The sequence below is a fragment of the Echinops telfairi genome, unplaced genomic scaffold (genome assembly GCF_000313985.2).
Source record: "Echinops telfairi isolate 266 unplaced genomic scaffold, ASM31398v2 ScPeMD7_3;HRSCAF=10, whole genome shotgun sequence".
Taxonomy (NCBI): Eukaryota; Metazoa; Chordata; class Mammalia; order Afrosoricida; family Tenrecidae; genus Echinops; species Echinops telfairi.
In genome coordinates, this window is record NW_022103899.1 from 7,584,610 (window position 1) to 7,603,278 (window position 18,669).

Below are 18,669 nucleotides of genomic sequence, written 5' to 3' on the forward strand. Positions count from 1 at the left end.
TGACCAGACTAACAAGAGGATGAGCTGGGTGTGAAAAGACGAAGCCAATACGCATGTCAACCGACCCACGTCCAAGGAGCAGGCTGGCACACTGGTCACCAGAGCCTGGGTCCTCAGAGGAAATAAATCTGTCACATTGTCTCGCTGTCTCCACCACTGCTGATGCCCTATGCAGTACTGTAAATGCCAGTGTGGACAGGAGACACTGGCACACTGCAGATGGCACTGGGCATCACAACCACATTTAGCATTTTCTAGGGTGTCTCTGCCAGCAGAGGCAGCCCAGCTGTATCCACCCATCAAAGATTTCTGCTGACTGACATGACACTGCAGATGGATTTTCTGTGTAAGAATGTGCATCACTATATGCAAGATTACATTCATCTTTCATGTCTGTCTGGTGCCAGCATAGTTCAAGCTTTTCCTGCAATGTTTTTAGAAATTGTTACAAATTATTAGTCTGAATGTCTAAAGGAATCATTCTTTATCTAGCAGTTACATTGTAATTCTCCACAGCGTATTCAAAAGCTGCTAACAGTCCCATGAATAAAATTTGTGTTAAATTCTGATCAGAAGCTATAATAAATTGCAATATAACGTATCAATATTAGTAAAATTGGAAGACTAAGTTAATATGCACAGTGGTGGGATGATCGTTTAGTTACAGCTATACCTCTATACAGCTATAGCAGCAGCAACCCTACAGTGAAAATAAGAACATCATATTTGCACACTTTAAAAGTAATTAAACATTACCAAAAAATACTTACACTGAAATATGGTCAGTGGAGTTTTGCTTGCATACCAAATTAAATTTGGGTGTAGCTTTTCAAATCCAATACAATGTTTACTTAAAACTAGGTTATGGCCAAATGGTCTTTGTATTTACAAAACATTTATAGTAATAGTCTATTGTTCCCTTTGATTTTTTTAGATAGAATTTGAATATACAAGAGGAATTCTATTTTTTTTATTATAGGTGCCCCTTTAATGTCTTAAACAAAGCATTTAATTCCACTTTCTACAAACTTTTGGAAGCCCCTTCAGACACCCTGACTGCTCCATCCTTGACTGCAGGGAGTGGATGGGGACCGCTGGGATGCGCGGCCAGACGCGACTGCTGAGCAGTAGGCGTTGTTAGGTAAGCAGGGATGGGATGTGCCGTTTTGGAAGAAAGGGGGACTGGACTGATGGTTTATAATGTCCTTCTCCATAATTAACAGAGAGATACTCATCTGCTCTCTGTCAGGATCCCTGTTAGCCTGGTGACTATCTGTATGTTGACTGATTGGTTGATTTTTTTTTTTGGGGGGGGGGGGTACAAGACAGGCAGGAAAGGCAATCTTATGGAGACATGGTTGGTAAAATGGTTCCTGAGGGCCACGGGAGGGTGGGAGAGGTGAGGGAGCCGACAATGACGGTACAAGGAAACAGTAATTGTTTGGAAACTGGTGTTCAGGAGGGTGTAGCTTTTCTGGTTGAGTTTAATCAATTGATTATATCTGAGAGGAATTACTGAGAGGTGAACAATGGGTAAACATAATAGTGGGGTAGGAGGGAAGAAAAGAGGAAAAAATATATATGTGTGTATTTGTTTATATATGTATGTATATATGTAAATGCAACAAGGAAGTAGATGGACTTTGGACCTCTACTTAAATCTTACCTCAGTACAAGTACGGTTTGTTTCAATACTGTGGCAATGTATGATTCTCACCTTCCCGACATGATTGCTGAAGACCAAATGTGTGCATAAGCAAATGTGGTGAAGAAAGAGGATGGTGCCTGGCTAGTAAAAGATACAGCGTCTTGGCTTTTAACAGCTTGTAGTTAAACAAGTGGCCCTCTAACAAGGAAGCAACAAAGCCCACATGGAAGAAGCACACCAGCCTGTTGATCATGAGGTGTCGACGGGAAGAGGTATCAGAAGTTCAAAAATGAGCAAACAAATCGACATGAAGTGGCGTGCATGTAGTGGAGACCCCAAACCTACCTGTAAGGTAACTGGACAGTCCCGCTCAGAAGGGCCACACAGAAAGGATGACAAATCCAGGGAGCGGTAGAGCCCTGATGAACCACATAACTATCCTCTAGTGCTTTAATATTTCCTCCCCTTACTGTTAATGGCTTTTATTTGCTTTGTCTCATTAATCATGTTAGGTAGTGTATGTTCATTTGTATATTCAAGATTGGTATATGAAAGCCAATAAAAATAATCCTTCAGAACCAGGAGTAAAAGCTCCCTGGGGGGAGAGTGGGGTGGGGAAGGGAGGAGTGGGGGACAGCATTGATGACTGTATAGCCCCACCTGATGGGATCAAACCAGAATTGTATGTGAATGGATATATTGGATCATGTAAGATATGGCAAAAAATGTATAAGGAAAAACTAATATCATCATCATAATAATAAAGGGTTCCTGGGGGGAGGGGGAAGAAGGAGGGGTCAAGGGGAGCTGATACCAAGGACTTCAAGAAGAAAGAACGTTTTTTTGAAACTCATTGCGGTAGCAATTGCACAACCCTTCTTGATGTGATGGAACCGTGGGTTGTTATGAGATCTGTAAAAGCTCCCAATAAAATGACTAACAAAATGAAAAGTAAGAGGTCGGAGCATGACATCAGAAGGAGAAAAAGAGAAGAACGTGACAGCCAACCACACATTCTTCACAACTCTCCCCAGGACCGGCCAAGAAGTCGGAATGTCGGATTAACGAATTCACCTTGTGCCTGAACTCTGCGCTGCACTCAGACAAACACCTTTGACCACGGTGAGAGAAGGCCGAGCAGCTTCGTTATGAGAGGTCTGAGGGCTGTGCTGGTAAGAACATGAGAGGACCAAGGGGAGGAAAGGACCTGTCTTCAACTATCTTAAGACTCTTCGTTATTGTTACATAGGTAATAAAACATTTGTCATTTGTACAATCTTCCTGTATCTGTTCATCATGTTGTTCAACTATCACGATTAACCATCTCAAAATTTCCCACTCCCTTTAACAGAAATTCTGAGTCACTTAGGCATCTGTTTCTTACACAGAAGACGGACCACATCTATTCTGAACTGCTATGAAAGAGAGTGTTAAATCTGCTCTCAGGTGCCATTGTTTGTGTCAGCCTTACTCAGCAACCTCGTGCCCAGTTCTACACCATCCTCACAAGCAGAGCTGCAATTGTGCAAATTTTCCTAATGTTTTTTAAGTCCATTTGCCAACCAATGTGCCAGTACATCTTTTCTTTCAGTGACTGTCTACTTCACCAGGCATAATAGCCTTCATCAAGAACTTGTCCCTTCTGACAACATGTCCAAAGTACTTGAGCGGAAGTCTTGCCATCCTTGTTTTGAAGGAACCTTCTGGTTGTGCTTCTTCCAACACAGATTTGTTCCCTTTTCTAGACGTCAGCACCCACAGTACAGTCAATATCTGTTGCTCACACCATGGTGCCTAGTCTGGCACAAGGCAATCAACTCTGCTCAATTGTAAGCCTCCCTGCAAAACCCTCACTCAAATCACAGCCTGGATACCTTTACAAGGAGGTTTCTTGGGGGAAGGAAGTGGCCTCCTTCCAATATAAGGGCATTATAGACACCGTTGCTTTGCTTTGCTTTGGGTCTAGAATCAGCAGTTCTCAACCTGTGGCTCAAGACCCCTTAGGGGGTCAAATGACCCTTTCACAGGGATTGCCCGATTCATAACAGTAGCAAAATTACAGTTATGAAGTAGCAATAAAAATAATTTTATGCTTGGGGGGCATCACAACATAAGGAACTATATTAGAGGGTTGCAGCATTAGGAAGGTTGAGAACCACTAGTCTAGAACCTTCATCTACCTCATCAAGCTCCCATTCTGTGTATTTGAACCAATGGCTTGCCATGTTGTCTGCTGATCCAGGGACTCATCAGAGGCTTGCCATCTGATCTGTCAACTTGGATTCATTCTCAAACTTGGATCCATTCAACCCTGCAGTCCTAAGGCTGACCTGCTGACTTTGAACTCAGCCTCCTCTGCAGCTCCCATCCTGTGGTTTCCCTGCTGATCTTGGGTTCATCAGCTCCTGAAGCTCTACCACTCAAGAGAAACCTCCAGGTGAACATCTGGCCTGTGGACTTGAAACCTATCTGCACTTGGGCTCAGGTGCTTCTACTATTGTGTGAAGCAGTTTCTGGATATTAATATTTTTACATCAGTATTTATCACTGTTTTTGCTTCTCTAAAGAACCCAGTCTAAGGTACCATGCATATGGGATGGTTGAAAATACCATGGCGTGGGTCATGTGCATCTTAGCCCTCGCAGTGACATCTTCCTTTTTGAACACATTAAAGAGATCTTTTGCAAATTTTCCCAATGCAATGCACCACTTAATTTCCTGGCTGTTACTTTGATGGCACTGATCATTGCTCCAAGTAAAATTAAATCCTCTACAGCGTCAATATTAACTCTCAAAAACAACAACAACAAAAATCCCTCAAGGCCAACGAGTGAATTCTGACTCATAGCAAGCCTCTGGGTCAAGTAGAACGACCCCATGTGGGTTTTTCTGTTGTCAACTTTATGGAAGCAGAAAACCTCATCTTTCTCCCACATACTAACTCTCACTCACTGCTACCAAGTCAACTCTGACTCATATCAGGCCTAGAGGACCCTAGGATTCTATTTCCTCTGTGGGTTTCTGAGCCTGTTACTCTTTACAGGAGTAGAAGTCCTTGTCTTTATCCCACAAAGCAGCTCGTGGTGAAAAACAGCTGACCTTGTGATTAGCAGCTCAAGACAGAACCACTACACCTCTGGGCTTATATTGATAAAGATAAAAATTGCAAGGAGGCAAATATTAGCTCACAGGGCTCTGTAGATGGTTGTGTGGTTTGGGCCTAGCACCAAAGCACTTGGCCAGAAAGGCAGGTGGGCTTGCAGTTAAGCAAGTACTCCAGCTCAAGATGCTAGGTGACCTTGAGCTGACTCAGCCCAGAAGTGGCACCTTCTCTTAAATCATCACAGCGATGCTGGAATTTTCTGGTGTAGTGGTTATACATCAGGCTGTGATTCATATGGTCGGCAGTTCAAAACCACAAGCAGCGCTGTGGGACAAAGACTGGACTTTCTACTCCTGTAAACAGTGAGTCTCAGAAAACCACAGGAAGTCACTATAAGTCATCATTGACTGGACGGCAGTGAGTTTGGTTTTTGGGTTGCACAAAGGCACGATGGCCATGAAATCAGAGTAAGAATGACTAATGACATTGTTGAGTACACTGCTTCTGTTGTAGGGGCCCTAGCGAAGACTGGTGCTCATCCACAAGGAGTGTCACACACCTGTGCTTCACCATGGGGAGGGGAGGGGAGTCTCTAAATTCTCTGCAGTCTGACTTGTCTGCTATCTTGACTTTTTTATTTTATTGGTTTATGAATCTATGATGTCTCAAATTTTCTTTCCTGCATTTAATGGTGCAGTCCTTAAAGTCTACTTTATTTTAGGAGCAAGATAATGAGAAGGCATCGTATCCCATCACAGGTTAACCCCACTTGCTTTACTTTTAAAATAGGTTATTTGGAAAAAATCGCTTTTTCTAGGTCTACCTAGAAATACTACATTCCATTATTAGGTAAGAAACATTGAGCATGGTTCATAGATGGGGTTCAGCTGGAACTCAAATATTTCAAATATATGGGCTTGCTTTAGGAAATAGGGTTTCAGCACAACCAAGAATAAAAGAGCAACTATATTTTTGTTAATAGGTTGAGATCCTTTTATTCTTTGAAGTCATAATGTACATAGCTGGCTATAATTTTCAAACCCTCCTTTATATTGCTATAACACCAGTTTCTAATAAGTTCTCCATTATATAGAATGTATTATGTGATTGTTGCTCCATTTGTCTTCACTATTGTGCAAGGATATGTTAAAATAACCATTACTAGGTTTTCAGAAGATAAGTATTTTTCAGACTTTGTTTCATACAAAATACTTTTTCTCTCAAATCCGATGTGGACTGAATCTTAATATGCTCCAGTTTTATGAAACAAACTGAAGAAATGACCACATTTCTATAGTACTTTATAGTACACCATATACTTTGTAATGTCTTAGTTGAACAAAAACCAAAAAACCACTGACACGAACGCTAGTACTTTTTTAAGGATTTAACATGTTTAATTAGGATTTTTAATGAAAAAAAAAAGAAAATGTTTAAAATAAATATTTAGGTAATATACAGACAAAATTATTTTAAAAGGAAGGGATGTAATTTTATCATTTTGCCTGTAGGAGGAGTGTTAGGCAGCTAATGATTATCCATCCTGTGCAAATAGAAAGTAAGTCCTAAATGTGCTTTGTGTGATATTTTAATGTTATTTTGTAATAAAAATATAGCATTTACTAATATCTATGCATTTAGAAAAAGTACACTAGTATTTACTATTTTTTCCTCTTCGATACAATCGCTTTAGAGGGGAAAAACTGCATTCTTGTCATTTCTTCTGCCTTAGTTTAGCTCTCGTGCACCAGTTTCATTTTCTCCATTTGCTCTCACTTCCTTTCTCATCTTTATTCAACTGGAAAGTCATCTTTGCAAAGCCAGATTACAACAGTCTGATTGAAATTTTATAGCACTGCTGGGTCCATGGGTGATGACAGAATTCCCGAGTGCAGTGGAGTCATTCATAGTCTGAGCACAGGTTCCCTGAAGTATACATTGTTGGGCCTACCCAGAAGCCATTTCGTCCTATTTCCTCCCCTACTAGAACTCGGACTCTGTTCAGGTTTTTGTAGTCTTCAGACAAAGGATGTCCCACCCTGAGGCCCTGGGACGATCCTCGTTGGTAGGGAAGTGATGAACCCAGGTTGGACTCAGGTAATATACTGGCTCAGCCAAACTGAGGGAGAAGACATTTAGTACTTGGTCTCTGTGATTGCACAAGTCAGAGAATACAGCCACTGAGTGGCACATGTAGAAATGGGTGAACTGGCTCATGTTGTGCTGTGCATTTCCCCAACAACAACAACATACCATTTAAAAATAAAACATGTTGGTCTCGTTCATAGACACATCTCTCTCTGGCATTTGACTAACAGGAGCAGCCAGTTGAGGAGGAAAGAGAAAAAGAGGAAGGTCAAGCAAGGTGCTGGAAAGAACTCCCCAGATAGCATGAAGACAACCCACCACTTACGTGTGCCTACCAACCTGCTCCCCCGCCTCCTCTTTCCTTCCTCCATGCCAGGCCCCATCCCAGGGGCGGCAACAGAAAAGTGGGTGAAATGAGACAGCACTCGGTGTAAGACATGAAAAAAAACCCATAAATTATCAAGGGGGCATGGAAGAGGGAGGGTGGGGGGTGTTGGGGGCAAGTGAGGAGCTGATGCCAGGGGCTCAAGTAGAAAGAAAATGCTTTGAAAAAGATGATGACATTTGCTTGACAAAATGGACATATGTATGGTTTATGATAAGAGCTGTAAGAGCCCCCAATAAAATAAAACACTTCTCTTCCCCTTTTCTCTGCTTTTTAAAGACTAACCCAGCCTTCATTACTCAGTTGTTCAAATGCTTTTTTTCTGAGTCTGCTGTGAGTCAAAATTGACTCAATGGCAGTGAATTCAATGAGTTTTCTTAAGTACCATAGTTATATATATATCCCAATCATAACGTAGTTAATTGAATCCTTAGAAAGCTGAAAGTCACTCAAACAAGGAATATTTCTTATTTATTTTGCACCCCGTACCATGTTCTCTTTGGAGGAGGGATTCAGGAATGGTCTCTTGAACTGAATGGTACATGTAGAATTCTACAGGTAGTGTACTGTTCTGCAGTTGTTACGTATTAAAGCAATGAAACAAAATAATTACTGTGAGGCAGCCTGCCAATAGGCACATTCAACTTTTAACTGTTGACATTAATTTCCCAGGCTGCACTAATCAACTACCCTGTTGTCAGTGGATGGGAGTCAGTTTTGACTCAAGAGAATCCCCCATGTACATATAACTGCTGACTCCATTGGATTGTTGTGCCTGTGATCTATCAAAAGCAAACGGCCAGGCCAGCCATTGGTGGTATCTTGGGCCAGTTGGCACCAACAAGCTTACTGCCAATAGTTGGTGCTAAGCCATTTGCACCACCCAAGAATTCCTCTCAACCACAAGAACCCAGGCAAGTTTCATCCTAGCATGAATTTCAAACATGTTTTTTGGCAGATCTTTGAAAATCTTCAGTAGAAAGAAATACTATATCTGCATTATCTCTTTCCTACTAATCATGTCTAAGTGAATCAAATGAGACACTTACCCCTTTACAACTTCATTGTACCTCAAAAATTCTTCTTTGATTTTTTCATTACATTTTCTGTGGAACTCATAAAATGATTGATTTGAGGCGACATTGGCATCCTTCCCACAAACTGCCTCTTTAAAGGAACTTCCATCTTTCCCAAGTCATGAGATGTGGGTTTGAATGGCTTTATTTACATGTTGAGGTCTGTCATCTTTAGTCACCATTGAGCAAGGCCAGGTCACTCTGAATCCCTCCTGCCAATAATTGAGAATCGGGTCTGGGACATTTCAGTGGGACTCGAGGCTCATCTCTTGAGTAGGCTTACTAGGCAATAGTCTCCCCTTTTGCAAGTGACTTCAAAATCCACACTGCGTGGTAATCAATTCACCCTGACATAAAGCCAGAAAAGACGCAGGTAATAATCTCAATTTCCCCCTCCTTACGCCACAGGAGAATTAAGAAGAAAACAAAGGAACCTTTGCCCATCAAACTTTTTAAAAATTAAAAAGTATTATATTCTTCTTCATATTAGTTTTGGCTCTGAAAATCTTGTTTTCACTGGTGCAAACCTAACCATTGTTTCTATTTTAGAGACTGAATGGAAGTTTCTGGCTTTTAAAAATATATTGAAAACAGCAGCTAAGTGCTTGGTTTTGACCTAACCAGCAGGGGTCAGAGTCAGAGCAGAAACAACCCAACGAAGGCTAGGAAGGATTGGACTGAACAACACTGAACATAAGTGAGCAAAATCAAGTGTCCACCACACTGTAGCAATGCGCAAATAACATATATCTAAATGGAGAGACTAAAAAGCCCCCTTTAAAGCAATTCCTAATAATTTTCCAAATCTAAAAAGAAAATGTTAAGAGAAACCAGATATTCTAATACAAATAACATTATAAAAGAAAAAAAGGAATTTAATGCTACATTATGGAAACTCATAAAAAGCTTTCGCTACTACTAATAACTTGCTGTGGTTGGATTAGGAGCAAGACTCGATGATCTTGTTTCCTTCACAACGCTTTTCAAAGGGTAAAATGACATTCGGAAGATGACTTACTTGTGACGTCCGTTTTTATTCCTGCAAGCTTCATCAGGGGTTCAACCTTCTCATAATAGATCTGGGTAGCTTCCTTTTTGTGGCTTTGGGGGTTCAGGAGTATCTTCAATGACTTTGGTCTGTTTGAAAACCCTGAGAGAACACAAAGTCAGAGTTCCCAGTCCACAGGCACCTTGCTCGTTCCCTGACAAGCACCCTCTGAGATCCAGGTAGAATGTAACACACACACACACACACACACACACACACACACACACACACACGGACATCACGCTTGCTGTGTTCCTTTAAAACTTTTTGGATGAGTATCCCTGAGTGTGGCATTATCTTACAACATCATGTTTTCCTACCAGAGAAACAGTCATGTTCCTCTTCAAGCACGTATGATAGTGAACACTTAGGAAAGAAGGTGCCGTTGGAAGCCGTTTTGTGCATATTGGGCAATACCTGTGTATATTTACCAAGTCACGCCTAATAAATTAAATGGTGTTTCAGCTGTGCTTTCGGAGGTGCCGGGAGCAGTGATGGAGTAGAAACAGAGAGGTCCATTTTCCCTAAATAAGTGCACTTTCTCCTGGAATCAGGCACCTCTGTGAGCCTGAGGCTACGATGGCTGACCTGCTGGTGAGCTTGGCGACAGGAGATTTGGGGGGAGGGAGGAGAGTCAGTGACAGCACCCAGAGCAATGCATGCTGGTAGCTAAAAAGGCTTAGGTCAGAGTTCAAGCCTGAAGTGGGGTCAGGGGAGTAAAAGCAATTCCCCTGGGGGTTGGAAGAGGAACGCCTCTCAGCAGGGATTCAAGGACAGCACTGCCTCACAGTTGGGGCTGAGATTTGATACTACAATTTTCTGGGCTTTGCAAGATGCTTATCACTTAGAACCCAGTTGGAGCAGGTGCAATGCAAGTGTTCTGCTGTTGGGAAGGGCAGGAGGGACAGGGCACCAAAAGAAAGCTGCCAACCATTTCTTTTACAGCAAGCTCTGCTGGGAGGGCCATGTTTCACGGTATTTCTGTTTGTTTGTTTGTGTTGCTTTAGGTTACGAATATCCATTAAAACAAATAAAGCCACTACTAAAGACAAATGAAAAAATCCCTAGTTCAGCAAAGCCCATTTTTATGCAGCATAAAATAGAGATATTATTCCAGTTCTCATCCTAGTGGATGCAATGAAATGTTACACGAGCAAGGATGGTTTTGAATTCAGGGAGGGTTCCAATGTCCAGACTGCCACCCCGAATGCCTTGCACATTCCCACACAACTCTCAGATTCTCTACCTGAACAAGGAGTCTCCGTCAGCCTCTGGCTCAACATTCTCCAACTGTTAACCAAAAGGTTGGTAATGTGAGTCCACCTACAGAAGTACCTCAGAAGAAAGGCCTGGTGATCTATCCCCCCCACCCCAATCAGCCACTGAAACCCCTACAACAGCCTACTTTTATAGTAGAATAATAACTAATGTAAAAGAATTATAGAGTTTAAAAGTCACAATTTTCAGCTTTCAGCATGAGCATTGATTCCGGCAGGAATTAGTCATTCGTTGGGTAAAAATGGGATTAGGAGCAGGTGGCAAGATAATCACATATTCTTAAACTCTGTCCCACACACTACTCTGTTTTACGTAGAGGAGAAAGTACTTTAACAGTGGGGAAATCTGGCAGGCCATTAAATTTAATCATTTCCTATGGGGTATCAATTTACACGCATTCCTTGTGATATAGTCACTGAGAGAAACACCCCAATTCAGATGCACCCAAAAGTACATCATGTGAGCACAACATGATGAAACACTCAAAGGCCCAAGTTGAAGGGCATTCCTTTTAGTTTTCAAAACAGTCAAGATCACAAGAGCAAATTAGGGTTAAAGAAGGGATCCAGAGTAAAGGAAGCTGGAGGGATATGTTGTGTACAAAAAAAAAAAGAGTCACTAACTTTTTTTTCGGGGTGGGGGGCAGCATCTGACTTCTGACTTCACAAAGGGGAAGGAAAATCAAATGCAACAGCAGCCTAAGGCCAATTCCTATGAGGCAGGTGCCAGACCTGCTTCCACACTCCAGCTTCTTAACCAATTCTGTCACCTGATATCTATCCCATGGCTAAGTCTCTGCTGGGTTTGATAACTCATTGCAATGGCCACACAGAACTCACAGACGATGTTCAAAACTCTGGGCTTTTTAGAGAAGTTAACCGGCTACAGTTCAGGATCAGAAATGTCTAGGCTGCAATTCTTTGGTCAGCACAGCCTCTTCTTTCCATGCCAGCAGGAGGCCTCTCTCTGCCCCCTTGGAACCTAGGCCTGGCCTCTGCCCTGCTTGGACAATGTTACAAACCTCTTTTAGCACTGCTGTCAAATGCCCAAAGGGCATGCCACTCCTCCATAAGCCTCAGCCTGAAGGTGCTCCCACAGGTTAGCAAAAAACTTTGCTTTCCCTTAAGTACCTCAAGGTACCCTAATCTACAGGTGAGCTTTCTGTCTGAAAGCACCCAGCTTCCATGCACCAGGAAGCCCATCACTCTGCCTCATGCTCTGGATCTGCCACTGCCACTCCTCTGGAGCCACAGCTGTCTCCTGGCTCGAGGAGGTTCAGCACACAGGAAGCTCCAAGTCCAGAGGACACACTCCACTCCTGGCTCTTCTTTCTTGATAGTGGTGAGATTTCACTCTCCTGCTTCTCAGATGACTCATTTTAAACTCAGCAAAATCGACCAATGACCCAATAAGCAGTCATTCATAATCACTCACTCTGACCCATCCAAAGAAAAGGAAAACTATCCAATTTGCGTGTCCCAACCCCCAGCCCCTATTGGTTGGCAGGAGTGACAACGACTGGCTAGAAGAGCCAGCCCTATTCATTCACTGCACAGCCACAAGGGAATGCACGTGTGATTTGGTCAGGTCAAACACAGCCATAAGTAGCAGCACTGTTACCCTTTAGCTAGAAAGGACTGAGTCGATAAATCCAGACTTACTTTTATTAACATGCCATAGAGACAATAAACTAGCTGTAAATCCCAGAGTCTAAGAACCAAATTAAATATGTAGACTATGTTTACCTTAACTAGGGCACAACTTTGTGGAATTACTCTATTTCATCCCTCAAGCAGGGCCAGTCCAGTAAGGATGATGTCTACACAACAAACCGCAGACCCCAAATGTTGCTGTAAAAAACAACTATGAGTATCCCCGACCCCTTATATGATGACAACAGCAGAGCAGTGAAAGTTTGTAGAAATGAGAAATAGTCACTTGAAATGTGTGTGGATAAATGCATTATCATGTAAGCCTGGTGGACATTGTATAATGATATATGTATGGTTCTAGAGATAGAGATGTAGATATCGCTATATAGAGATAGAGCTGTGTAGAGAGAGATGATGTGTCCCTCATCTTTGAGGCATTTTAATTTAGGAAGAAAACAACTCCAACACACTCCCTCCCATCCGGTGAGTCCGAGCAACACAACAGAGAAGAGAGACGCACTCCTTTAGCTTTCTGGGCCTGCAGCTTTTTGTGGGTATAGGCAGCCTTGTCTTTCTTCTGAGGAGCACACTGGTGGCTTTGAACTGCTGGCCTTGAGATTAGTAGCCCAGTGCGGAACCAGTACCACCAAGGGTTTTAAAAGATTTTCAAGAAAATCGGTAACATTTAACCAGAGAGTTTTTAAATTAAACTTCAGTTAACAATTCTAACCATGAAAACTAAATAAATTAACTAGAAACGTCTGTTCCTTAGACATTCTGGTACATTGATGTCCTATTATACACAAATCAGCAAAGTAAAATTTTCACTGGAACATGTATGCCTTTTCTCACTTCCCTCTCCCTCTGTACCCTTCTCTCTAGTTCAGTGGGTCTCAATCTTCCTAATGCCGCGACCCTTTCATACAGTTCCTCAGGTTGTGGTGACCCCCCCAACCATAACATTATTTTTGTTGTTTCTTCATAACTATAATTTTGCTACTGTTATGAATTGGGCGACCTACTCTGTGAAAGGGGTGTTTGACCCCTAAAGGGGTCACGACCCACAGGTTGAGAACCGCAGCTCTTGGTTGCCCTTCATGTGGTGATTGTGGAGTTACAGCCTCAAAACCATACCTCCTGCCACGGAGGCCATTTGGAGGCCCAGGGACTCCACAGACAGGTGGATCTGCTTCGTGGAGTTGCTGAGGCTGGGCCCCTTCCCACAGACAGACTGCTTCATCGTTCCCCTTAAAGTCAGCAGTCCAAGGCTTAACCCTCTCCAGCACGAGGAGGTATATCTAAATTTGGTAGTTATTTCATACTGTTTTTATCTCCATGCAGCCTTTTAACATGAGATAGATATTTATCATGAGAATTACAGAGCCCTATTCTGATTTTATTATTAAGAGTTGCTTCACATTTATAAATAAGTGTGATCTTTAGTTTTCCTTTGGGATTTGCATTGGCATATCTTTATGTCAGTTTTATGCAAGCTCTATAAATAAAATTTGACATCTTTCCTCCTTGTCTTATGCTTTGGAATAATATAAGCAATAGTGAAGTTTCATGTTCCAAAAAGATATGATACCATCCCTGATAAAAATATTAGAATGTTTCTTTTTTAAGGAGTAGTAACATTTTTTCCTCTCTTTCCTTGATGGTAATTTGTCTGTACAGATTGTCTTTGTCTTCTGGGGTCACTTTGTCCATTTTTATTTTCTTAGTAATGAGCTCATTCACTCCCTTCTGCTCCTGGGAGGCAGCCCGAGGTGTCCCTGGGCTCTACACCTAGTCTTCCCGGGGAGCCGCTCTAGCCACACTGCTTCTTCCTGCTGCACGGAGCCAATCACCCTAAGAGGCATGACAACATTATTCACTGGTTCACTTCTAGGATTCTCTAATGTAGCCAAGTAGCGATCCATGTCCAATTCAGCTGAATCATTGTTATGTTTCAATGTGGAAGTATTTTTCCTTCTTACTAAAACTGATTGATCAGCAAAGTTCAAAGTTGCAGAGACAGAAAGCAAAATCACAGGTAGATCATTAGATAGGAAGGTAGGAGAGAGTAGTTCTGTTTTCACTTCTTGATTCGGGTGGTGGTGGTTGCGGGCCAGCCCGTCAATTCTGAGAACAGTTATCCCACAGGACGGAGCAGAACTGCACCCATCAGTGTTCCCAGGCCACCCGTCTTTATGGTGGCACACAGCCAGGATGGCTTTGTTTTGTGGCATTGCTGGTGTGCTCAACGAATTGACATTTTATTAGCAACCAGACACTAAATCATTGCCCCACTCGGGCTCCTTCCTTGATTCATCTACCCACGTAGTTTATTCACGGAACTAAAAAGTAGTATCTTCTCAAAATTGATCAATAATAATATTGCATGGTATGTAAATTCACTGAACCAAGGAGGCATGCAGTAAGGCCACAGATGGTACTTTTGGCAGAACCTAGTACACAGGGAACAAAAACCCATATCTAGGGTAAGTGTTCATAGCAGTGACCTTCTATGATGGAGACAATCCAATGTAATCAACCTGCCACCAGGTGGTTGGCCAGTTGCTCCGGAAGATGGTGCCATATCCAGGGCTCCAGTTTGATCTGTTTGCAGGTCGAGCGCTCAGTCATGGCTATAGCCAAGTCCGTTTTGGTGGACAGAGTGCTATTGTCAAACCCACACATTTCTTCCATCCTATTATTAAGACCAGTTGACTTCTGTGCCCTTTGTGTCAACCTTGGAATTGGTTCTGAATAGATGCTGATTGACATCAATAAAAATAGGGTGTCGTGCCTGTTTAATGATCCTCTCCTTGGTAACCATTCACATAAAACGCAAACATTCTCATGTTCTCTTCCAATATTCTGCTCTGTTAAATTCAATTACACACCTCTTTCCCATGCATCCTTATCACTGACTATTTTAGTAGTTTAGTCCTGTTGTCTTGGGAGAAAGACCAGGTTTTCTCTGCCCATAAGCAGTTACCATCTCAGACAATCACAGGGGCAACTCTACTCTGTCCTGTAGGAGCACCTGGAGTGGGCACCGCCTCGGCGGCAATGGGTGTGTTTGAGGCCTGTTGTAGTGGAGCCCTGATGGCATAGTAAGGTTGCTCAGTGGGCTGCTAAAAGCCCAGGGCGTGGTTCTACACTGCCTTCTGGGGTCACTATGGGTCAGAAACAGCTTCCTGGCAGTAGCTGCTGTGACATTACAATAAATGGCGTGACTTTAAACAACAAAAGTTTAGTTCTTACAGTTCTAAAGCTAGAGTCCCCAATCGAGAAATTGGCAAGACCACAATTGCTCTGAAGGAGCTAAGGGAAATCATTGCATACCTCTTCTTCGCTTCTGGTGGTTGCCAGCAATCCTTAGAATTCTTGGGCTTGAACCTGCATCACTCCAATCTCTACCTCCACCTTCATGTGCCTGTCTTCCTCCTGTGCATTTCTAACTTCCTCTTCCATCTAGTTACTTAGGAGCACACACTAATTCAGTAACAACTCATTTTAATTTGATCACATCTGCAAAGACTCTATTTCCAATAAGGTCACATTCACAGGGACCAGGGATCACAACTACAAATAATGTTCTAAGGATACAATTTAAATCACAACTTCAACCTCTTTTGGGGGTGTCTGAGCTCCTGGCTCTTTGGACAAGCTTTTAAGCATGGCTCACAAATTAATATACAAAACTCTTTTTGGTTTTCTTTCCTCCTTGGCAATTTGTACCCACTCTTTGCAGTGCTGCCAAATGGCAGGAGTTCCTTTCAAGCATCCTTGAGTCAGGCTGTAATGCTGCAGCCGTCGACTTTTGTTACAGCATGTAGAGCCATTTCTACACTAGCCACTTGTCATTGTCCCCCTCAATCTTCTGCGCAGAAGAAAAAATGTCTTGTAAAATTATATGTGTGGAGTGAAGAGATACAAAGCAATGAATTTCACTTATATACAACTAAACTGTTTATTGTATTCTATTCCACCTAGTCAGTCCTTTAACAATAACAACAATAAAAAACACCTTTGTATCTAGCTGATCAAGAGCACTGTATGCTTTATGTCCTGAATCCTGACCCAACCACATGTTGAAAGTTGTTGTTTCAACTTTCAAAGTTGAAAGTTGTGGGTGTGATCAAGTTGTTTTGACTCAGGGTGACCCCATGTGACAAAGTAGAAACTTACCAGTGTTTTCTTGGCTGTAATCATCACGGAAGCCACTCCTTCCTTCCATGGACCCACTTAGTGGGTTCAAACTGCTAATGTTATGAATAGCAGCCAAGGACTTGTATGTTTTGGCACCAACTCTCCTCAGATGTCTGCTAGCTATCCTATATTTAACATATTCACAAAATAAATTATGATTTCTCCCCAACAAACTTGGTCTCCAGTCTCACAAAATAGCAAAGTCACCCTTCCACTTGCTTGAGTCAGACAATTTGGTACCTTACTATTAAAACTGGTAACTAAAAATAAATATGTAAACACACTTAACTTGGCTGTTTTCAGTAGGGAGTATATTTCAATATAGTTCTTGCCTAGAGTTAGACAACTGAAAGGGAAGAAAATGCTTAGCAGGTTTCAAGTTGAAAGACTCGAAGAGAAAGTCAAGCCTGGTGGTGACACCGGGAGGGTGGAGGGAAGGTGGGGGAGAGAGTGGGAACAGATGACAAGGAGCTACATATAACCTCCTCCCTGGGGAATGAACAACAGAAAGGTGGGTGAGGGAGACATTGGACAGTGTAAGATATGACAAAATAATAATAATTTATCAATTATCAAGGGTTCATGAGGGAGGGAGCAGTGGGGAGCGAGGAGAAAAAAATGAGGAGCTGATACCAAGGGCTCACGTAGAAAGCAAATGTTTTGAGAATGATGAGGGCAACAAATGTACAAGTGTGCTTGACACAATGGATGTATGTGTGGATTGTGATAAGAGTTGTATGAGCACCCAATAAAATGATTTTTTTTTAAAGGGACAATAATCTCAGTGTAATAAAATTAATGTGTGCCAACCCCACCCCCCCAAAAAAAGTGAAGCCTGAGTTGCCATATAAAAGGATTCTATTTGCAAAATACAAGTATTTTCAAATGTTTCTAAACCAGCACTACAAAAGGATAGTGCCATTCGGACCAGCAGTCAAGAGAGCAAAAGATTGACTGCGCTGGGTAAATCTGCTGCACAAGACCTCTTGGAAGTGATGCAAAGCAAGGAGGCTACTGTGATGACTAAGGTGTGCCTGCCCCGAGCCATGGTATTTCCAATTGCCCCATCTGCGTGTGAAAGTTAGACACCAGGAAGAGCCAATGCATTTGAATGGCGGTGCTGGTGAGGGACACTGAAGTGCGTGGACTGCCAAAAGAACAAGCAATCTGTCCGGGAAGAAGCACAGTCCGAATGCTCCTCAGAGGCAAGGATGGTGAGACTTTGTCTCACGTACTTTGGACACATTGCCAGGAGATACCGGTCCGGGAGAAGCACGTCAGGCTTGGTAAAGTCGAGGGGCATCGCCAAAGAGGAAGGCCCTCAAGGCGATGGGTAAACACAATGTCTGCAACAATGGGCTCAAACGTTAACATAATTGTGAGGATGCTGCAGGACCGGCCGTATTTCATTCCGTTGTAACAGCGTCACTGTAAGTCAAACCAGCTTGATGGAAACCAGCAACATAGACCCACCATGAGCTGGAACTGACGGGTGGCATTGGATTTGTTTTCGTTTCTCTGTGTGTGTTGTTGTTGTTGTTGTTTGTTAAATGATACTGACAAAGGCTTAAGCATTCAGCTACTAACCAAACGGTTGTTGGTTTGAATTCACCAAGAGATGCTTCAAAAGAAAGGCCAGGAAGTTTATTTCCAAATGGCACCTGACAGCTCCACGGACGGCAGTGCTCCTCTGAGACCCATCCATTCAGTCGCTGAGGTAGCTAAGGGTTATGTCTGCTTGGCTGGAAGCCATTATGAGTTGGAATCATCTCCATGATAAATGATTTGGGGTTTTTGCTAGAGGATAATCAGCCACTGTTGCCCATTAAGTCCATAAGATCATGGCATGTTTTTTTCAAATATATACTTTGAACACAGAGATATTTCTAGGAGAAAAGGCATGTCTGTAATTTACTTTAAATCATGTTGGAAGAATAATATATTTAAAGTCAATACAGAAAAAATATCGATAGTTACCGAGTTTAACATGATGCTCCCTATAGTAAAATGTCTTCATAAGGTGGTAAAAATGTCTGAATACAATCCTTGGCTTTTTTGTGCTTCATATCTGCAGTATCCACTGTGTCACGAAATTTAGCTCTCTCTTCCTGGAAAATCAAATCCAAAGTCTATCTACTTCTCACCTCCTCTTCTCTTTTCCCTCCCGTCCAAGGCACCGTCTTCACACGGA

At 42.3% G+C, this 18,669-nt stretch overlaps 1 protein-coding gene across 3 annotated transcripts in view; it reads right to left on the reverse strand.

Annotated features, from left to right (window-relative positions):
* CERKL (ceramide kinase like) overlaps nt 1–16,508 on the reverse strand; it is a 40,600-nt gene extending 24,092 nt beyond the window's left edge. For 2 of the 3 annotated variants that reach the window (XM_045297396.1, XM_045297392.1), the window contains exons 1-2: nt 16,458–16,502; nt 9,319–9,450 (exon numbers count right to left, since the gene is read on the reverse strand). In XM_045297396.1, coding sequence (XP_045153331.1) covers nt 9,319–9,352 — 34 coding nt within the window. In that variant the 5' untranslated portion in view covers nt 9,353–9,450; nt 16,458–16,502. Of the gene's footprint in view, nt 1–9,318; nt 9,451–16,457 lie in introns of all 3 variants that reach the window. The other variant, XM_045297399.1, reaches the window with a different exon arrangement.
* Nucleotides 16,509–18,669: the final 2,161 nt, after the last annotated feature.